The following is a 23,403-nucleotide window of genomic DNA, read 5'->3' as shown; positions in this document are numbered from 1 at the left end:
CCGGCCTCATTTAGTAACCGGGTGTAAAAACAATTTTTAGTAAATAAAAGCCGGCCTCTTTTATAAGCTGGTGTCTTACCGGTGTTATGTCAAAGTCTGTTCCCCCGTCGATATGTGTCCCCCTTACCTTAACCTGCACCAACCTGACCCCTGACCCCAACCAGTCCTCCTTTAAGTTGTTAACATGAGCCCAAGTTTACCTTAACCCCAAACAGTTATCTCTACAAGGCCTAACCTTAAACTGAAATCCTAACTCCAACCTGGAGGTGATGCTACGGAGAACACCATTCAGGAAACATCATTTGACGGTAACAGATTTCTGTATTGAGAAGTTTGGCCACACGAGTTAGTCCTGTAGGTAAATATGGTTGTTTCTCCTGCTGTCCTAGTCATTCTCTGTAAAGTTGAGCCGTTTACGCACGTTCTTCTGGGCTTTTTAGTAGTTTAGACATTTTAAATCCTGTTTAAAATGAACATTCAGCGTTCATTGTTTGTTTACATCCGTATACTTCCAATATGGCCGACATCCTGGTAACTGGCTACAATGCACTGTGTAAAACACTCTAAAAAGTGCCGGTCAGAGCTGCTCTGATTTTCTTTTTTTAATAAAAGCCTCCTTCAAATAATAGCCTGCCCCTATTATTAGCCGGATCCCAAACTAATTTTTAATAATAGAAGCCCCGGCTACTATTTGAGGAAATCCGGTATTCAGATTTTTTTTTCTGAATTTTTTTCAGATTGTGTTTATAGACGTTTTTTTACTGGGTAGACAAACACATGTGCGAGTCTTTGTTTCAGACAGAATGGATGTTTGTAAATTGAGGTGTTCTCTTTCTTAAAGGAAAAATGTTTCTGCTTCTAGGAAAAAGAGGGACGAAAAGTTTACAGTAAGTGTTTTTTTTGGTGTTTCATTGTAATGTAGCTTTGGTATAAATTTAGATATAGACTAATGTAAAGGAAACAAAACAGGATTGAATTCATCCTGTAATGTAACTGTGCATAGTATTGTCCTGGTGAGTTGAGAGCTGTCGGCATTTGCCAGATGTTCTTTCAGTTTGGTGCTGACTGTTTGTTTGTTGCTGTCGTGTAGAGAGTGACGCCTCAGTCGCCGCCGCCTCCTCCCAAACCCCCGTCTCCGAGCTTCGAGCTGGGTCTCTCCAGCTTCCCTCCCCTGCCCGGAGCAGCCGGCCAGCTCAAGACTGACGACGTGTTCGACAACCGGCTGGCCAGCAGCGTAGTTGTCGGAAACGCCAAGGAACGGGTAAAGACTGCTACTGAAACTTGTGTGTGTCTTTGTGTTATCCATATATTTAGGGGTGCACCGATCGATCGGCGCCGATTTCCTTAATTTTGTGGGATTGGCCGGTTCCTTTACGTCAAACCGATCTTATCTACCTAGATAATAACCCCCCACCGGCTAACGAGCCGGAGGCCGGCTGTAGCTAACTGCCGCTAACAGCGGCTCTTCTTAACGAGCCGGCCTCCAGCAGTTAGCTACAGTTCGCTCTGTCGCAGTACAGTGTGTATGTGCTGCTGCGCAGGTCTTCACTTAGCGATCTCTGTTTGTCCCGCCCATAGACTGCCGTGGAAAATCCTCTCCCCCGTTTGTTTCTTCTTCTACACTTTGTTTCTTCTTCTACAGTTTGGCATCTAGCCGCCACACTGTATCATCAAATGCTACGCTGCCCCCGTGTGGAAGGCACCAGTAATACAACTTTTTTTCCTTCCAGATATGAACTATTCGATTTTTTATGATTTAATGACTATTCGAATATTCTAAAAGCGATGCCCTCCCTAGTCGTCTGTATGTTGTACAGAACAAAAACCACTTTATTTATGGTTGCAGTTCTTTTGTTAGTTTGTCCTGTAAATTGTTGCTATTTATTTTAAGTTCAATATTTTATTAACTACCTCAGACATTATGATTTCCTTTTTTTGTTAAAGAAAAATACTGCTGTGTTATTGTTTTTCAATATAATAAGATTCAAACATTGAAGGTGTATGCTGTGAGTTATAAAAAAATCGGTATCGGCCAAAATCGGAATCGGCAGGTCAGGCTTTTTAAAAATCGGTGATCAGTGATCGGCCAGAAAATTGCAATTAGTGCACCCCTACGTATATTACATGATGGACAACTATGCATAATTCAGCCCCTCGTCATGCTGCTGTCAAGGTGTTAGTGCAAGAAATTGAGATTATGTGTGCTACTGATTGGACTCTTTTTCGTGCATGCACAGCATCTCCACGGCCCCACAGTTTCCCCGCAATATAAAAAAAAAATCTGTTAAATTTACAGTAAAATACTGGCAGTTGTGGTTGCCAGAATTTCACCATAAAAAATACAGTGGGTGGGTTTTCTACTGTAAAATTAAATGTAAATATTATCATAAACTGTAATTAGGACTGAATATTCCCTTTTATTTTAGGGCAATTGTGTCCTAGTGAAAATATGGTATTTGTCCTTTAATTTTACATGAAAGAAACTGTGTTTTTTCTACAGTTTAAAAGTGTGTACTATTCCTTAATTTACGGTAATCAAAATCATCTACTATGGTGATAATCAATTTTTAATTTTACGACTATAATGTAAAAAAAAATCTGTTTAATTTAGGGTAAAATACCGGCAGCTGTGGTTGCCAGAACTTCACTGTAAATATTACAGTGAGTGGGTTTTCTACTGTCAATTTAAATGTAAATATCAGCAAAAACTGTAATTTAGACTGAATGTAATTTAGACTGAGTAGTCCCTTTATTTTTAGGGTAATTGTGTCCTTGTGACAATATGGTATTTCCCCATTAATTTTACATGAAGATTTTTATATTTTTACAGTTAAAATGTGTTTTCAAAAGACAAAAAAAAGAACGGATGCAATAGAACAGCTGTTTAAAATCCTCCTTCTGTAAACAGTATTGGTCGAGCATTTAAATGTGATGGCTGCATTTGGTGCTGATTCTTATGCATATTTCCTAAGCAGGTGTCAAGTAACCTAACCTGGAACATGTTTCACACACTGCACGTGACTTGGCTGTAGCGCGAATAAAATTCCAGTCAGAAGACTTTTTTTTTTTTTTTACTTTAATCCATGTAAAATGCAATCAGGCTGCTTTATTTTAGGGGTTTAGTGAAGGAGGGTCATTTTTTACCCTTAGGACAAGAAGTGCATACAGAAAGTTAAGACAACACAAAGGTTAATATTTATACAGTACAGGCCAAAAGTTTGGACACACACCTTCTCATTCAATGCCTTTTTCTTTATTTTCATGACTATTTACATTGTAGATTCTCACTGAAGGCATCAAAACTATGAATGAACACATATGGAATTATGTACTTAACAAAAAAGTGTGAAATAACTGAAAACATGTCTTGTATTTTAGATTCCTCAAAGTAACCACCCTTTGCTTACTAGAATATAAGACATGTTTTCAGTTATTTCGCGAGACACTTTTTTGTTAAGTACATAATTCCACATGTGTTCATTAATAGTTTTGATGAATCTACAATGTAAATAGTCATGAATATAAAGGAAACACATTGAATGAGAAGGTGTGTCCAAACCTTTGGCCTGTACTGTATATTCTAGAAAGGTACGCTCATGAGAATACTGCTACTACAACCGCTTGATTTAAATATCTCCCTGTTTGTGTTGTTGTTGTCCCTGCAGAATGTAAATGCTGACTCCAGCACCGGAGGAGCGCCCTCTCCAGCGGGTCCCAAAGAGCCGCTCCGGTCCTCCAGCTCCCCGATGCCCACAAGCTTCCAGCCCTCGCCGACCACCCCGACCCCGACCCCAGCCTCGGCCCCCACCCTTAGCCCTGCCGCCGGCCCACCAAACAGCCCCGCCCCCTCCCTGCCAGCAGCGTAAGAACACACTGTTGAATCTGAACGTTAAGAGTCTGTGAGTTGAGATTGATCCACTGGTGTAGAGCTGCAGATGTTAATCTTCTCTCTTTTTTTTTTTTTTTTAACAATATTTTTATTAGTTTTCAAGCTTTACAATAAAATCCAAACAAACAAAAGTAAATGATAACATACACTACTGGTCAAAAGTTTTAGAACACCCCAATTTTTTCAGTTTTTTATTGAAATTCAAGCAGTTCAAGTCAAATGAACAGCCTGAAAGGGTACAAAGGTAAGTGGTGAACTGACAGAGGTAAATAAAAAAAGGTAAGCTTAACCAAAACTGAAAAATAATGTACATTTCAGAATTATACAAGTAGGCCTTTTTCAGGGAACAAGAAATGGGTTAACAACTTAACTCTATGGAGTCTTGGGCTATTTTGTCCATTTTTGAATTCTTTTCATGTCTTTGTAAGTCATTTTGTGTCTTTTTTTGGTCATTTTGTGTCTTTTTTTAGTCCTTTAGTCCAACATAAAATGTGATTTTGAATCTTTTTTTACTTTCAAAACACTATCATGCTCAATAAAGAATTTTAAATGTTGCAAATGTGCATTAATTTCAGAGTACACTGAGACATTAAACTGCATCATTTTCAATTAAATTCTGGAAAAGTTGGTGTGTTCTAAAACTTTTGAAAAGTAGTGTACATAAAGAATGCAGAGCAGAACCCAAACCTTCATACACACACCCATTCACACCAGGTAGATTTGCACGAAATTATATAGGCCTATGTATACATACACACACACACACATACATACACATGTATGCATTGCACACGTATGCATATCTAAACAACATGTACATACATATATTCTTATAAACACAACCATATACATACTTATACATACATGTAAACATATACACATAATAATAATAAAGATAATTTAAATTTTATGACCCTATTTTCCAGATGCTATAATGTTCAGATATGGTTCCCAAAATTGTACAAATTCCTTCAGTTGTTAATCTTCTCTCTTAAGATTTTTGTTTTGTTTAAAGATTTTTTTATCCCACATTATGTCTCTGAAAGACAGACTTAGAAATTCACACGCACTTCTAATTAATTCAAATTGTAATTTAAATGCCTCCTTTTTTGTTTTTATCTCAGGGAGGTGAAGGTGACGGAGGTGAAGCCGAAGGAGGTGCAGCTGTCTGTGGAGCGAGTTCCCGGCACTCTGTCCACTGCAAGCAAATCTGTGCAAGTCAACGGCGCTGCCACAGTCAGTATCGATTCCGTCTTTACCTTTTATTTTCTCCTCTTCTCCCTTCCCGCCTCCCTCTCAGACAAATCAATCTCCGCGTGAACAAAAGGTGGCAAATGAATCGCGCTTTAATTCTGCAGCGTCTCATATTGATTTTGATTACAGACAAGATGACTCCTGGGAAAACTGACTCAGTTTGAAAACTGCTTTAGTCTCGAATAATTGCTTGTAACAACTGTAAGGAAAGTTTTTATTATTATTTAGAAAAGTACCTGAAGAAAATGGTGCATTTTAAGAAAAAGGCAGCAGAAAAAGCAAATGTCTGCTTTAGTGCTGGTGAAAGTCCCCTCGGCTTTAGATTTAAGCATTGCAGTAAAACACAAGTGCTAAAAGCTGCAGCTGATGAAACAGGATGATAGAACGAAGACTACAGACGAATGTAGGTGTGAACAGAAACCCCCAACGGGCCTGTTGGAAGAGGGGGAATGTAATGTAGGACACAGCAAATGAAATGCTGTCTACAAACCAAATGTGGGTTTGATAAACACTGAAATTCCTGAAAATGTTGACATTACAGTAAATAGCTGGGTTTGTTTTCAGATTTTGCCCAGTAGAGTGGAAGTAACAGCCATGTTTTATATGTGGCCAAATCCATCCACTTCATTTTAAGGTTGTTTCATCAAGCTTTATTGTTTAGATAGATAGATAGATATATAGATAGATATATAGATAGATAGATAGATAGATAGATAGATAGATAGATAGATAGATAGATAGATAGATAGATAGGAAATTACAGTGTAGCAGCAGCATTACACACAGAGACAATAACACAATTAAATAATTAAATAAAAAGAACAACCTAGGCATACTTCAAGCAATACAATATAAAAATACAATTAAATATATTAAAATGTAATGTAAAAATAAAGTGTCTAAAGAAGGAGTATGTATTAAGGAGTAGAATAGAATTCCAGTGCAGAATAAATATGAATATACAGTATAAAAATGTAGGTGCTATGAAACAAATAAGGTCCAATGAACAGTGTGCATAAAAAAAACACATAAAGTGCATAGACAGTATGTAATGAACCAGGCTATTTGTTATTGTACAGTGTGATGGCATGTGGCAGGAAATATTTTTTTTATTTTTGTTTCTTAGATGAAATGACGACATGAAAATGTCTGATAAGTTAGATGTTTCAGTGAATTTGCCCAAAACAAAAACATGGTCATGATGGTCAAATCTCTGCTGTCTTATTATGTCATCATTTCAACTCGGGTGTAAACTAAAGTTGCAAAATGGCAGGAATTTTTAAGGTGAAAAAATTGCATGGGAATTAATGGAGAATAATGGAAGTAAAATGGAAATATAGAGTTATCTTCTCAGGCTGTGTTTACTACTAACCAATAGGCATTCCTACAACCTCAATAAAGAACTATGAATCAAATCTGAATTTTTTATCAGCTTCTCCACAATATCCAAAATGCCTCTAACAAATACAAATATTTACATTAACACAGGGGTGTCAAACTCTGGCCCGCGGGCCAAATTTGGCCCGCAGTGTAATTTTATTTGGCCCGCGAGGCAATACCAAATTATTATATTATTATTGTACTATAAAAGCTGACCCGCCGGTATTATACGGCGCATTTACCGCTAATACTACATTTATTATTGTTGTTTTATTTTTAAATGTATTAACCTGTTGAAAAACTTTATTTTGATATTTAAATCAGAAGGATGCAAATAGAAAAGAGGCATACGATTTTTATTTAATTTTTATTTAATAAATTAATGACTTGATTTTGCATGTCTGCACTATTTAGTTATATATTGTATGTTTATAAGCGTTGCTGGTTCCATATTTAATGTTAAAGCAAAACATGTTTGGTATATATTAAAAGGTTTATTTGTTCAATGTTGGCCCGCGATTTTATTCAAGTTTTAAATTTTGGCCCATTGTGTATTTGAGTTTGACACCCCTGCATTAACAGGTGTGTAAAAGAAACTCTATTAGTGTTTGGAGTGTTGTGCAAAATGTTTCCTGACTGTGTTGTCTTGCTGCCAGGAGCTGAGGAAGCCCTCCTACGCTGAGATCTGCCAGCGGGTGAAGGACGCCCCGACATTACAGCAGCCGCCGACCCCCAAGGAAGCCAAGCCAGCCTGCGCCGCCCCCCCAGGCGAGGAGAGGAAGTGCTCGGATGCCGCCACCCCCGCAGGGGAGGCCAAGGCCAGAGAGACATACCCCCCTTCCTCCAAACTGGGCCCGGCGGCCGTCACCCCGGGCAGACCCCCGCGGGAGGCCCGGAGGCCGGCGGGGCGGTGGGCCTCCCCGCCCCCACACCCAGGGAAAACCCCCAGCAAAGATCCCCACCACACCCCGCCCAAGTCCCCGCAGTAGGGCGCCCTCCCTGAGTCCTCCACCCCCCGTCACTACGCTCCACAGATGCGTTTGAAAAAAAAAGGAAATATAAGTCAGGGCTACTCAATACTTATATCCCAGAATCACCAGTCACAGACGAGAATAGAGGACGCCTTCTTTTCTGGATCAGGGCTTGCAGACAAAAAGCACTTTACTGTGCATGTAGAGCACCGTTTCATTCTTTTTATTCTATTTATTTGATTTTTTTTTTTTTTTTAATTTTCAGTTTTATTTCTCTTTTTTCTCTTTTTTGCATTACATAGTTGTGTCATCCTCTGAGTCGGCACAGACAACACTGAAATTGATTCATTCTGTCCAAACGGCCTCGTGGGTTTAAATTGTGTGTGAAGCAGCAGGGCATTGTCCCCCCTCCCCCTCCCCCTGCAGGGGATGATGGGAAAGAGTGCGTACAGACTCCACCTTGTTTGGCTCTAATAGTGAGGGGTTTGTTTGCATGTTGAGTGGCACTGATGTGCAACTTTATGTAGCTTAATTATGGCTCATAATTAGCAGATGTGTGTGTTGGTTTTTTTCAAAATACATATTCACATCCATATGCAATATTCAACATCTAAATCACAAGACTCGGACCCTCCGGTGTTCATTGCTCTGATTGTTTTTGCAGATTTATTTACACCAGATGACGTTCGTTTGTTTGTTTGTTGATGATTTCAGCAGCTCAGCTTCGTCTGTTGACTATCGGTACAGTTGCTCCTGGTGATTTCTTCCTCCGATCATTTTCTGTGTAAAGAATCACCTCCCTCTGCTGTGTTGTTGTTTTTTTTACTGTGTGCTAACACTGCTAACTGGCTAGCTGTATAGCACAGCATCGTATCTTAACGGCCGTGATGGGATATCAGTGCTGTTTTCGTTTTGTTTTTTTAGCGTCAGACAAGAAGGGCATGTTTATCTGCAACCAAAACTTTAGGCATCGAGCAGTTGTGTCAGTAGAAAAATGTCTTGGTGTTTTTGTTCAGTTGCTCGCAGTGCGTGTGTCTTTATGAGTCAGGGGAAGCTACATTTCCTGGGCATTGCTTCTTTATTTTTGAGACAAAATAGCTTGTTCCTATTAAAAACTGTGGAATTAAACTATCAGCAGGCACATACTGTCAGAGGAGGAGGCAGGGTGGGTTAAAGGCTGACACATAAAAAAATAAAAAACGGCTGTGACGATGAAGCAGCTGCTTCTCGTCTGAAGCGGTTTGGGTGAGGAAACACTGTTGAGCTGTGGAGGAATTAACACTCACCTGTTTGCCACTGTGACAGCTAACGAACTGTCAGGAGGAGGAGGAGGAGGGATTTGTGGCTCTACGGGGGAGAAAGAGTGTTAGTCTCCTGCCTGGAAGTAGAGTGGGATCATTATTTTTCTTTATTCTAGATATGGTGCTAGACATCGAAATCCTGGAACCTGTTACTGATCTGATATCGTCTGTAGAAAATACTTGATTTTTACATCGTCAGAACTTTTATTTGCACTGTTATCTCAAACTCGCAGGCAAATGCATTATTAGACGATCCTACCTGAAGCGGAAGAAAAAGGGAATTTATCCTTAAAAATCAAGGGAAGAAAAAAATGCAAGATGCAAATTCTTTTTTTTTTCCAGGAGCAAATGAACCCTGCAGCACCATCTGTGTAGACGCAATCGCTGACGCCTTTTTATGTTTCTGTTGTCGTGCCTTGTGGATGCCTGTTGAACACACTGTGGTGGTGAAGGAAAGACGTCTGTGCACATGAATGCCGTTTCTAAGTATAATTTTTTTTTTTTTTGCTGAAAAGGAGCCGCTGCTCTTATAGGCATGCAGTGGTTTGGGATTTTCTTGGCCTCTGGTTCTGTATCAGTTAGGATTTTCATTGAAAGAGTGCATGTAAAACTGCTGAAATACGGAAAGTGAGACGGTTGAGTAGACCTAGAATGTAAAAGCGATGAAGGTAAATGAAGAGTGGGGTGTTTTTCGGGGGGAATGTAGTCGTGAAATGTGAAAGGGAGCGTGAAAGGGATTTGTTGGGAGTCCTGTCGGGGGCCTCACGTGAACGTTTTTTTTGAACCAAACATCCTTTAAAGAAAATTTAGCAAGCAGGCAGACGAGAGCGGGCGGGTTTACAGCAGGAATGCAATCAGGGAAATCTGAAAGAGTCGTGTAAAATCCATCCTCAGGGTGAAGATGTTCAGCTCCCCCTTTCTTCCTCAGCGTCCACTCTGGTTGTTTGTTTCTCCGTCAGCATGCTCCCTCCTCGTTTTGATTCCTCCTCTTTTGTTGTTTCTGAAAGAAAAGATTGGGAAAGATCGACCAAAGCACACGGACCTTCTTACTGCTTCACTCCTGTGGGATAAATTCCACCTGACGGGAGTTAAATTTAAAGCACAGAGTGTGAAAGGGGAAAAAAAAAACCCAACCTTTTCACAACCTTTACTCACCTTGAGCCGGCAGAACGTGCTCCGGGATGGATGACGAGGCTCAGCGGGACTTAATCGAGCAGCGTTTTCGGATGGCGGCTGTTTGGCCGTGGAACATTTTTCGAGTGAAGTAGCAAGAATTCAGATGCAGGGAGGAAACTCTTTGCCCAGCTTGGGTTTGGGAGGTCTGTCTACTGTAGCAGCCACTTTGGCAGACGACCGACCAAGTCTCTGATGTTTTACTGTATTCTAAAAATGTCATTGGCTGGAGAAATGGTGAAAAAAAAAAAAATATATATTGAGGTTTGAAGTGATAAAACTGTCATAGTGAAACGATAAAAGTTAGTTTTTTTGAAGCGAGTTTCCCTCCCTGATCATCGGTCGAGTGCTCGGGTTGAATCTCTTTTTTTAAAAGTCACCTCAGATGCAAAACACCCATAAAAAAACCACTGTATTATACACAATATCTGTTTTTTGGGGGAAACGCAAAACCTACACGACGTGGGACCTCGCATGTCTCGCCAAAGTCTTCCTGCAACAAGAAGCATTCTGGGTAATCCCACTAAGAAAAAACATCTGGAGAGGGGAACGCTTCGTTTAAAAAAAAGAGGAAAAAAAAAAGAAAAAAAGCCTGTACTCCTGCTCATAGCTGCTTTTGATTTGGACGCTTGAGTTTGCTAAAAAAAATATATATATATTTTTGGGATTTTTTTTTGAAGGACTGAAATGCACTTGGATGGGTCTATAATTTTTTTTCTCATCAGTGGAAATGGTAAAAGAGATGAAAATGCACCATATCCACTTATTTATAAACCAATGCTGTTTATTCCAGGAGAAATATCGTTAAGTTTGCTTTATTTTTTATTTTTTAGGGAGAAGAAAATAGAGATGCATCAAGGTCTCTATGTATACGCAAAATGTAAAAAAAATAATTTCCATCCAGTGTTTGAGAAACTTGAATTTTATTTAAACTTGAAAAATGACTTTGCCTTAACTTTTATACAAGACAAGCATAGAGTTTATTTCTTTTCAAAAAAAAATAAATCCCCGAAATGTTAAACAAAATGTGACAAGTGGTAAATATTTAGTCGTACCGGACGTCACAAGTCTTACATGGAGAGAGAGAGAGAGAGAGAGAGAGAGAGAGAGAGAGAGACAGAGAGAGAGAGAGTGAGTACAAATCTAGCAGCATTTCTTTCTTTTCCCTTTTTATTTTGTTTTTGTAAAATGTGCGAATCGTTTTTGATTGTTCCCTTTCTTTGTTTCTTGTAGTTTCAGGTTGTTTTTTTGTTTCCTTTGGGGAAAAACATAAACCTTGTAAATGCAAAACTAGTCAATACTGTATTCAATTTGTGCACTTTGAAGTGTGTGCTTTGCTTGTACAGTTGTAAATACTCAGAAAAATATAAGAGGTACCTTAAAATGATTATAAAAATATATTGATCTTGTTGAACTATTAATGTCGCTATCGAGCTGGATGTAGGATATAAAAAAAACCTTAATGTTGTGCTTTTTTGGAAATGTTTTTCTTTAACATTTTTATTTTTTAGTTTGGGTGTGCAGAGTTTGAATTCTGCTCCTCTCTGCAGGACGGGCAGCTTGTCTAATTGTACATCTTTTTTTTTTTGTTTTTGCTGTCTTTCATTCCATTTTTTTTTCGTACCTGTGTGGTCTGTTGCACCTGGGTGTACAGGTGCATCTTTAAGCCCCTCCCCCTTTATTCTCACTGTGCACTAATTGGAAAGAGCCTGTGGTACTGACGAGCATCTTATTAATGAACCTCACAAAGCTGCGTGTCCAACAACATCCTCTTTAAAGCTCTGGCTGCTTTTTCTTTCACTGTTTACGCTTGAAGTTATTTTTTTCTGAGGTTTTTTTTGCTTTTTCTGGAAGTTTGAAGCAAAAAAAAAGCACTACATGTCAGATTTTAGTCATTTGTGTGCAGCCACTAATGCAACTTATACTAGATGTAACGTAAACGTAAAAGAATTGTTTTCCAGCAGAATCGCAGAAAGTTTCCTCATGTAGACGACGACACTAATACTGAACATAGATATACGTGTTCATTCATATGCAACTCAACAGTATATAATCAAACTGCATTGTGTCCACATGAGGTGGGCAGCATGACTCGACAATATCTAATGTTACACAAGATTAAAACAACAGAGAGCTCAGGTTCTGCCACTTTTATTTGGTTTCTTTTCAAGGTTTCTTTTACTGGTTTTGCTGAAACTTGATTAGTGGTTTTCTGTCCATATTTAAAGATGAAAATGCATCTTTAACTGCACTTGGTGGTAATATTTTGGGGGAAAAGTTGAGAAAATAACATGCTGGAGATCCTTTTTCTGAGTCTGATCTAAATAGTTTTCTCTCCTGTGTTTATGGCTGAAGAACAGGTGCAAAAACAAAAGTTTTTGAAAGATTATCTTGATTATCGGTTTGTTGTTGTAATACTCTTTCTGACCACTAGAGGGTGGAGTGCACCACTTTTTTTTATTTTTATAAATGGGACAAAAAGCATTCACATTTTCTTCCAGGTGTTTAAATTTCTGCATGCACTATAAACATTAGAATTTATTGTGTTTGCAAGTTTTTTTCTTTTGGCTAAAGTATCAAAATTGGAAATAAAAGCTAGAAAAGTTTTTCCGGTGCAGAACCAAGGTTTTTCTGCGATCATGCACCACCTATTGAACTAAATTTTACTGCATAAGTACTGTGATGAAATGACGCCATTTGACCCAGTGACTTTGCCTCTTTTTACCCTCCTTGTGAGCTGTATCTAAGGCTGAGACTCATGGGAGATGTAGTTGAATGCTTGAGTTTTTCTTTGTTGAAATGGGGCGTTAAAATGTAGAGTAGAGGTCTCCAGAAGTGAGGAGTTATCTCACTTTTTTTTTGTTTTTTTGTTTGTTTATTTTGGTTCCGGTTGGGTCGAGCACAAATTGGATTAGTTTAAATTATCCTTGTCTCCCTCAGGTTTTTGTTAAAACTCCTGCATGTAGGTGTTGGTTGTTTCTTGTAAAATATGGACAGAAAACCTCCAGGAACTTGTGGATAATAGAGTGAAAGCTTTAGAGAAATTGAAGGGAAAACAGAAATTAGTGGCAGAACTTTGAATTTGAATCGGCACACTGACTACACTTCGCTGCAAGCTGCACCTCCTCTGGCCACCTTTTTTTAAAAACTAAGAGCGATGCCTGATGGACACGTCCCAGTTTTGTCTTCAGACACGCCGGTGCTTCGAGGCGTTTGCAAAAAGAAGCACACGTGAAGCACATTTAAGAACATTCAGCTTGTAACTCGCACACCACACTCAAGCTGGGAGCTCATTGGGAGCCGCCTGGAAACGTGACGACACATTTTTTGGGATTGTATGATGAAAACAAGCGTTTCCTATCTGGAGATGAAGTGAAATGTTGTTGCAGCAGGTAGAAGTTCCCCACTCGAGTGTCGCTGTGGCGAAACATCCACTCAGCCAAAAAGCTGCTGCTTAGTGTTGTTACTTTTTATTTTCTGGTTTCTGTTTCTTGTTCATGTTCTCAGCTTTCATCACTTCCTCTCCTGAGAAATATATGTACAAATAATTTTAGTTTTTGGGGACAGAAGCAGAGGCTCAACTTAACTGGAATCACAGTTTTTTCGTTTGTTTTCAATGTGTTTCAGAGCGACATATTTCTGGCACATACCGTACAGTAACATGCGCAGATTTACAAAAAAAGAAGAAAAAAAATGTCTGTCTAAACCATTTGATCACATGTGGACTGCATTTTGATGTGGCAAAGAAAACCAATAACTGTGCCATTATTCAACTGTTGTTTTTGTCTCGACTGGGCAGATTAACCTGTACATAGCTGAGCGCTTGCCACCCCTGGCCTCTTCTTCCTCTTTCTTTTTTTATTTCAAAGATTTTCCTGAAAGTCCATCAAAGACTCAATGTGACACCACTGACTGTAGGAGATGTTTCTCGTGCGTGCCGGTGCCGAGGCGTGTTTCACCTTCAGACTTTTGGAGATGGAAAAAAAACAAAAACACAGACGCTGATTTTACAAACTGGGCATCCCTGAACTGTGAATGTGTGCATGTGTGGAATAAATAAACGTACCACCCAGAAATCCAGCTAAAGGTGACTCTTTTCTGAAGCGCGGTACCTCAGACTGGATGCTTTCGAAGGGATTTTTTTGGCCACGCCTCCCGGCATTAACGCTCATGTTGTGGCGTTTTTGAGGAACCCTTTTTTGTTGTCGTTTTTCTTCCTCATGGACTTCTGCACGGAGCCTCATATCAGCCTGTCGGTCGCCTCAGCTCTCAGTCTCCTCCTTCCTGTTCGCCCATTTTTTTGACAGTGCCATTGTTTTGTTTTGTTTTTCCTCAAGGGTTGCAGCTTGTGATAAAAATGGACCCCTTGTGTTTTTTCTTTTCATTCAAGATATAATAACGAATGCACACCAACTGACTGGAATAAGATCTCTTTCTCACTGTGGTTTAACTCATTAACACTCGCTACGCTAACAGCTGTGGACAATCGATGACTCCTTCCTGTTGGGGTTTGGACAGATAATTTTTTGCCTAACGACACCTTTAACAGATGTGGAACGGAGGTTGCGTTCAAGAGGGCTTCTTTCTTTTTTTTGTTGTTTTTGATTTTTTTTTGGTTTTGTTTATTTTTGGGTCTATTCTTCCATCGAGACTGGAATCAAGCGTACATGTCAGCTATAGATAATTTAAGTTACTCTGTGTCATGATGTAAAACTGTCTAATTTGGAGAAAAAAATGTAGCTTACTGAAAAATAAAGATTTAGGCACTGTTGAGTAGCCAATGTGTGTTTTTTGTCCTTTGATATTTAAATGTGATCTTGTTTGTATCCCTTGTGGCAATTAGAAGTTAATTTATACATAATTATGCATGGAAAGACACCAACACATTGAGGAACAGCAGAGAAAAATCCATGCTGTGATTTGGTTCTTAAACATTTTGTAGATTTGTGTATTTTGGGCGATTGTTTATTGTGTTGCCTGCTGAGAAACCCTCTTATTGTCAATATGGTGCGGAAAGCCATCCATCCTCTGAATGCTCCAGGTCTCTAGTTTGTGGTTGTAAAGTTTCATGAGGCTGTGATTATCCTAGAGGTCACAGCAGCTCATTTTATACACTGAGCTCAAGTTTCACTCACTAACATCATTACACATGAAGAACATTGGGCTCATTGAATCCACAAGAGTCTCAGCTTTACACTCAGACCCCATTTATGCAGCTCACAGACTGTTTAGGGACCCCAGGATGCACAAAGACTCACACACAAGAGGACACAATAACACATTTACTGCATTTCTCCTGGAACATTAATGTGGTTGGTACCAATGAATTAGAGGACCCAGAACGGAGCCTTGTGGAACTCCGCATGTCATTTATGCTCGCTATCGTCTTGAGAAAAACCTGATTGGGTTCTACCACAAACCACATTTGATTTGCATAAAAAGGAGCCTTTTGGGTACAAATAGAAAACATTTATATTCAGATATCTTTAGGTCAGAGGTCAAGAGTCTCAGCTTTCCAGTCCGACCCGATTTATGCAGCTCACAGACTGTTTAGGGACCCCAGGATGCACAAAAATTCACATTGTTGGCCAAAATCAAACATTAGGATGCATGAGAGACATTGTTTTTTTTGCTTAAATGAGACATTATTTTATGCTAACTTTTGGTGAATTTAGGATGAATCTACAGTATAGTCTAGACGGATTTCAGAAAAAAGGCCTCCTATAAGAAGTGAGGAGCATTTATGGGTACAAGTCAGGAACCGGCCTACCTTACATATCTCAAGAGTGCTGAGTCCAAAAAAAATGGTTCCCAAACGAAATTTTGAGTTTTTGACCTTCTAATTTGTATCAAATGGCCACCAAATTTCATTTGGTCATTGGACCATTTCCCCTTAGTTTTTTTGTAAGTAGGCAATTAAGATGAGGAAATTAAGTTTCTGGATCTATAGTCTAGAGTCAGAGCAAGGATATAGTGGAGGCTCAGTGTCTTTTTTATGTATATATATATATATATATGCAAAATACCAACTGGAACATTTAAAAGTAATATTGATTGAATATTTATGTTGGCCTTAAAAAAACACAAAAATAATGCTTAATTTAACCTTAAAAGTTGATATTTTGCATATATATATATAAAAAGACACTGAGCCTCCACTATATCCTTGCTTTGACTCTAGACTATAGATCTAAAAACTTAATTTCCTCATCTAAAAAACTAGGGGAAAATGGTCCACCGACTGTGCAAGATGGGCAATTTGGCCGCCATTTTGATATGCAAATGAGAAGGTCATTTTTTTTTTGATTCAGCATCCTTGAAATAAGTAAAGTACGCCGGTTCCTGACTTGTACCCATAAATGCTCCTCACTTTCACTTTTTGGACAATTCCGTCTAGACTAGTAGGCGAAGTGTCATAAAATAAACCCTTAAATGTGTATTTTAGGTGTTAATTTAGATAACAAAATCTCAAAAATGACCTTAAAGATGTGGTATTAACTGATATTTATACTCAACTATTATGATATGAGATATATATCAGGGGTGGGCAACTGGAGGCCCGGGGGCCGCACACGGCCCTCACCCTCACTTGAAGTGGCCCTCAGTACAACTACATGCATTTGAGCATGAAATTTTAAAAGACCAGGGAAAAAATGCACAAAATGACTTCTTGCAATTAATGTTGGTCTGCTGTTCTTGCACTGAAAAAAAAGAAATCCCAGTAAGTGTTTATTTTTTATTTGCTTCAAACTTTTTGTATTCCTATTTATACTGTTAAACATGCATTTGAGCATGAAATATGTTAAGTTACTGCACTGTAAACATATTTAAAATTGCAGTTGCCAGTATTTTACTGTTAATTTTACAGTTCCTCTACTGTTATTTACTTTACACTATGTCATTGTGATAAAACCACATACTGAATTACAGTAAAATCCTGCATTTCATTGATTTTTACAGTAGACTAAAACAGTATAGTGCTGAAGCTAGTTGCAATATTGTTGCAGTATACAATGCAGTCATCTTTTGTAAATAGAGCATATTAATGTCTGAAAGCCAATTACTACGAGTTAAGCGCTGTCTTCACTGTTACCTCAGTAATTTTAATATACCATAATTTACCAATTTACCATTTAAGTAAAATACAGGCATTAAAAATGTGTACAAGAAGAGACTTAGTAGAACATATCACATATATATATATATATATATATATATATATATATATATATATGTATGTATGTGTATATATGTATATATATATATGTATGTGTATATATATATATGTATGTGTATATATATATATATATATATATATATATATATATATATATGTATGTGTATATATATATATATATATATATATGTATGTATATATATATATATATGTATGTATATATATATATATATATATATGTATGTGTATGTACACTACTGGTCAAAAGTTTTAGAACACACCAACTTTTCCAGAATTGAATTGAAAATGATGCAGTTTAATGTCTCAGTGTACTCTGAAATTAATGCACATTTGCAACATTTAAAATTCTTCATTGAGCATGATAGCGTTTTGAAAGTAAAAAAAAGATTCAAAATCACATTTTATGTTGAACTAAAGGACTAAAAAAAGACACCAAAAGACACAAAATGACTAAAAAAAAGACACAAAATGACTAAAAAAAGACACAAAATGACTAAAAAAAGACACAAAATGACTTAAAAAAACAAACACAAAATGACTAACAAAGACATGAAAAGAATTCAAAAATGGACAAAATAGCCCAAAACTCCATAGAGTTAAGTTGTTAATCCACTTCTTGTTCCCTGAAAAAGGCCTACTTGTATAATTCTGAAATGTACATTATTTTTCAGTTTTGGTTAAGCTTACCTTTTTTTATTTACCTCTGGCAGTTCACCACTTACCTTTGTACCCTTTCAAGCTGTTCATTTGACTTGAACTGCTTGAATTTCAATAAAAAACTGGAAAAATTGGGGTGTTCTAAAACTTTTGACCAGTAGTGTACATGAATTGTGCAGGTAAGAAAGAAATGTATGTTTGACGTGTCCGATGCTCCTGATGAGAGTGAAAAGCCACAAGATGGCAGCGTGTTCACACAAGATGCTGCAGACTTTCCTCCTTCATCCAACAGGATGTTTTAAAATATATTTATTTTTCTGTGATCTATTAATGCAAAGTAAACAGGACATTATATTTTTGTCACATGTGATGTATATTTATGTTGCTGCTGCCAGTGGAGACAGGAGGAGGATGATGAGTTTAATGAAATGTCCTTCAGTGAAGAAAACAGATTCTGAGATGCATTTTTATCATGAAGTGTTTGTTCTCAGGGTTGAGGCGAAGTCAGAACAGATTTATGGTGTTTTTATGGTGGAGGAATATTTAACTGGTTAAGTTCCAGATCAACTGGAGTTAGTGGTGAAGACAGACAGTGGAAGAAGAGAGACTGATGGAAAAATCACTTCTAACTAACTTATAAATGTGGCTTTTGCTCAAATAAAATTTCTGTTGTTAAACCAGGCATAAAAAATTATTGAAGACAACTTAAATATGAGTTAACTTATAAGTAAAATGATGAGTTAATGAAGGATTTAATTTAATTCATTAATTTATTAAATAATGGATCAATTAATGTATTTAAAAAACATTTTAACCACTTTTTAGTAGCTTACTGTAATGTATCTGATTTTATTTTATTTTACATAATTTCATTTAGTAATTTGAACCATTTCATACTATAATATACCTGATTCAATTTAATTAAGTTAAATTCAATTAATGGATGAATTAATGTATTTAAAAACATTTTCAACCATTTTTTTAGCAGCTTACTGTAATTTATCTGATTTTATTTTATTTTACATAATTTCATTTAGTAATTTGAACCATTTCATACTATAATATACCTGATTAAATTTAATTAAGTTAAATTCAATTAATTAATCTATTCATTAATGGATGGATTAATGTATTTAAAAACATTTTCAACCATTTCTTAGCAGCTTACTGTAATGTATCTGATTTTATTTTATTTAATATCATTTAATTTATTTATTCGAACCATTTTCAACCATTTTATAGCTGACGATGGATGATAGATGGATAGATAGATTCTGTCTAGCGCCCTCTGACGGTCATTTTATACATTATTTTTTATTTTTTTCTCCTTCAAAACATAAAAAAACACAAACTTTATCTGAAGTCGCTTAAATAAAAGAATGTGTTTTGAGTTATTGATGTTTTCTGTCTGAAGTCACCTGCAGTTTATTCTACCTGCGAGCTCCGTCAAGTCACCACTAATTAACACGCGTCACACCGGAACACGGATGAATATACCTTCAAAACAAAAGAATGATGGAGAAAGGAAGTACTGGGGTCTGCACAGTGAAGTATCTTTTTACAAAACAAAACAAAATCTTTTTAACGCAATGTCAGTGTATTTTACTCTGTTTGCATATCCCCTTTTTAATCTCATGTTTGTGTACTGCTTGGTCTTAAATTATATTTATTTATTGTTTCATCTTTTCATGTTGTACGTACTTATAAAACCTGGATAGGATATGAAACTACTACATACAAGTCCTTATATTTCTTTAGAAATGTATATATTTACTGTCCCAGGATTTAATTGTAACCACAAAAATGTGCTTGAATGTGAAACTAATATAATCGTTATAAATAAGTGTGTGTGTGTGTGTGTGTGTGTAATGTATGTATAATGCTATACTATACAGATCAAGATTTTCACAATAAAAAAAAATACACACACATATATATAATTGCGAAAATCTTGAACAAGACATCTGTTTAGTCTGCATTTACAAATATTGTGTTTTTTATGGATTAATTTTTTTCATAAAACATTTTTTTCAAACCCCCACACCCGTACATACTTATAAAAATAAAAATAAATAGTAGTAAAAAATAAGCTTTGAAATAAGGAATAACATATAAGAAGACTCTGTTGAATGTTATAATCTTTGTAAAAACTGAGTAAGTGGGTTTTTATAAGATTTGTTTTCTTAAAACTGGTTGGGGAAATCGACTCTTATTTTTAAGATAAACGCACCGGAAGTGGAGCCGCCATGTTTGTAGTAACTTGACCGTCGGTGTGCGGAGACCAACAGCGCTGCTGCCGCACAGACAGCGACTAGCAGAGACTCAGTCTGACTGACTTTGGATATTTTGGGGTTTGAGGAGAAGCCTGGAAGGAGAAAAGAGGAAAAACAAGAGATTTAAGTCGGTTTCTAACGGCGGAATGGCGGACCGGGACCCGGTGCCGCTTCCTGCGGAGGTGCGGGCCAAACTGGCCGAGCTGGAGCTGGAGTTATCCGAGGGTGAGTACTTGGCTTCCACCGCGGAGCTCCGGGCGGCTGTGCCCGGCTCTGCTGCTGCTGCTCCCGGGGTGTTCGGGTCTCTGCCGGGCTGTCTCTGCGGAGAGGACCGGGCGGGTTTGGAGGGAGTTTTGTGCTGCAGAGGAGGAAAAGTGTTGAGCTCCAGCTGCCACAAGTTCAAGTCCACATTTAGATTTTTATTAAAAACACACACACACGCTGCCATGATGAGTGCTCTGGTTGATCTGGCTGTGATTTGGATGCAGGGGATGAGGTGTTTTGGTATTTTGGTGTTTTTGCTCTAAAGCACTCTAGTATTCCTATAATATTCCCCTGACATATCAAATAAAGCATCAAAACTGCTTGATTTGACATTAAAAAGTACACATAAATATTTTAAATAATCAGCCTCACAGCACAAAGGCATTACTTTGCACCAGATATCAGGAATTTTAAGTAAAAAAAATCCTTAAATGCACTTTATCGACACTAAAATCCTCACTATGCAACAAACAAAACAACAAAACTCTGCAGTCATTAATTATTTGAATTATTAACTATCTGTTTCTATGCCTTAATTGACCATTAAGTGCTGAAAAAAGTAAAAAAAAAAAAAAAAAAAGCCTTTTACAAGTGCCCAAATCCTTATTTAACATCTTCTAATTGCTTTTTCTGCAAATTGCAAACCTTAAATATTCACATGATATTGATATTAAACAAAGAAAAGCAGCAAATTATTATTAGAATTGTGATTTAATGTTGATTTTGACATGACAGCAGATAAACAGCATCATAAAGTACACTTTAAAGTCTGTAGGGGCATTCTAGCTCCCAGTGGGAATATCATAGGAATGCTGTAGAGATTTGTCTTTTTTTGGGTTTGTCAATAAGAAGTTGTTGTCGCTGAGGTTTTTTTCTCTCTCTGTGCTGTCATATTGGAAAATCCCGTTGAGCAGAGCTCTGCATGCTGCTTAGATTATGTGCACAGAGCGTGCAGCTGTTAGCAGACACAGTTTTCACATGACACACTGCAGCCAGGCGGCTTTCGGAGGCGATGAATGATTTCCATTCTATTCCAGCTTCTTTCCATAACACCACAGCATATATTGGCCTCTTTTTGCAGGATGCTCAAATGCAGCCTTGGTATTGATTTTCTCATTAGCTTCCCTCTTCTCCCCTCTCCTCCTCCTCCTTCTCCTCCTCCTCTTTTTCAGATTGATATGTCACATTGCTGCAGACTCCCTCTCTCAGCCTGGAGAGTATCATAGTGTCATATTTCAGCTGCCTGCGAGGCGAGCTGTGTTTTCCCTGTTTCTCATGGAGTCTGGAGGCTTTTGCGGAGCTCAGCCATGTATGGAGAAAGAAAGGAAAAGAGGGAGAGGGAGAAAAGAGAGGGAGAAAAGAGAGGGAGAGGGGAAGCGATTCTAACAGCTGACTGCAAATGCACACATTGCATTTTAATGTTTCCACTGCTGCAGATGCAGCTTTGAGCTGAGGGATCTGCATCTGAGCTGAGAGAGAAAATGAGAGGAGGGGGAAAGAGGGAGGGAGGGAGGGAGGGAGGGATGGGAAAAAGGTGACACACATTCCTTTCTTCTTCCTTTTTTCATATAAACCGCCAGCTCAGAGTTGCTCCAATGTAAACAAGTGCGTCTGGGGGGAAATGGGGTCACATGCCCCCTTGCATTATTTACATGCTTAGCTGATGCTGCAAATGTTCGCCAGCAGCAGAATGCAAAGCTCTGCATCCCGCAGACTTTGACCTAATTTTTTGATTTCCACGCATCATCCCTTCCTCCTGCGGAGCCCCCTCACCGCCGCCGCCGCTCCTGCTGCTGCTGCTGCAGGGCGAGGACGGCTTTATCAACAGTCAGGTGTCTCTGCAGCTTCACAGGGACCGTGTGTCCTGTGGCAGGAGCCTCTGAGCAAGGCATTAGACTCCTCCATCCTCCCTCTCCTCCTCCTCATGCCGATTCGTCGTCCTCTCAGCTCCTTTGAGAGGTTGTCGGGTTTGAAATGTCAGTTTGTGTTCCAGAAAGTGACATGCATGAAAACACTCTGCAGAAACCTTGCAGCTTTTTTTACATCAAGGAACAAATAATAAATCACAAATACCCTGAAGAGTTATTTTGAGTGAATAAATTCAAAATGATCTGAACTTACACTCCTGGTCAAAAGTTTTAGAACACACCAACTTTTCCAGAATTTAATTGAAAATGGCTGCAGTTTAATGTCTCAGTGTACTCTGAAATTAATGCACATTTGCAACATTTAAAATTCTTTATTGAGCATGATAGTGTTTTGAAAGTAAAAAAAAAGATTCAGAATCACATTTTATGTTGCACTAAAGGACTAAAAAAAGACACAAAATGACTAAAAAAGACACAAAATGACTAAAAAAAGACACAAAATGACCAAAAAAAGACACAAAATGACTTACAAAGACATGAAAAGAATTCAAAAATGGACAAAATAGCCCAAGACTCCATAGAGTTAAGTTGTTAACCCATTTCTTGTTCCCTGAAAAAGGCCTACTTGTATAATTCTGAAATGTACATTATTTTTCAGTTTTGGTTAAGCTTACCTTTTTTTATTTACCTCTGGCAGTTCACCACTTACCTTTGTACCCTTTCAAGCTGTTCATTTGACTTGAACTGCTTGAATTTCAACAAAAAACTGGAAAAATTGGGGTGTTCTAAAACTTTTGACCGGTAGTGTAGCTGCCTTGCTCATGGGCCCCTCAGAGGGAACAGTGAGAGAAGGTCAGTGCTGGTTTGAGATGTTCAGACTTCTGGTTTGTTATAAAAAACAAGTTTCAAAGTTTTGTTGGCTGCTTTGGATTTCTCCCAATCTTTTCTTTAAGTTGCTACTGAAGCTTGTGAGTTCCTACATTTCCCAGAATGCCCTCTGTGAGTGAAATTAGCTGCATCCAGCTGTTGATGGCAAAGTTTTTCTGGTTGAAACTAACCCTGTCAACACGATTACACTCTGGATTTATTGAATGATATTTGTGTCGGACTAGATATCATTTGACATATTTTAATATTTACCTGAGCTTTAGTGCTGATTCTGAAGTAACACTTTT

At 37.9% G+C, this 23,403-nt stretch overlaps 2 protein-coding genes across 4 annotated transcripts in view; both read left to right on the top strand.

Annotated features, from left to right (window-relative positions):
- The window catches only part of LOC131981113 (la-related protein 4B-like), a 67,543-nt gene extending 52,806 nt beyond the window's left edge, over positions 1-14,737 (top strand). For 2 of the 3 annotated variants that reach the window (XM_059345416.1, XM_059345415.1), the window contains exons 13-17: positions 842-887; positions 1,091-1,261; positions 3,666-3,862; positions 5,014-5,125; positions 7,180-14,737. In XM_059345416.1, coding sequence (XP_059201399.1) covers positions 842-887; positions 1,091-1,261; positions 3,666-3,862; positions 5,014-5,125; positions 7,180-7,512 — 859 coding nt within the window. In that variant the 3' untranslated portion in view covers positions 7,513-14,737. The remainder of the gene's footprint in view (positions 1-841; positions 888-1,090; positions 1,262-3,665; positions 3,863-5,013; positions 5,126-7,179) is intronic. The other variant, XM_059345417.1, reaches the window with a different exon arrangement.
- Positions 14,738-20,088: 5,351 nt separating this feature from the next.
- The window catches only part of LOC131980484 (disco-interacting protein 2 homolog C), a 282,249-nt gene continuing 278,934 nt past the window's right edge, over positions 20,089-23,403 (top strand). Inside the window, exon 1 of the mRNA XM_059344729.1 lies at positions 20,089-20,321. Coding sequence (XP_059200712.1) covers positions 20,243-20,321 — 79 coding nt within the window. The 5' untranslated portion in view covers positions 20,089-20,242. The remainder of the gene's footprint in view (positions 20,322-23,403) is intronic.

Source organism: Centropristis striata, chromosome 11, assembly GCF_030273125.1.
Source record: "Centropristis striata isolate RG_2023a ecotype Rhode Island chromosome 11, C.striata_1.0, whole genome shotgun sequence".
In the NCBI taxonomy this organism is placed as follows: domain Eukaryota; kingdom Metazoa; phylum Chordata; class Actinopteri; order Perciformes; family Serranidae; genus Centropristis; species Centropristis striata.
Note: the sequence above shows the minus strand (reverse complement) of the source record. Positions and strands in the feature narration are given on the sequence as shown.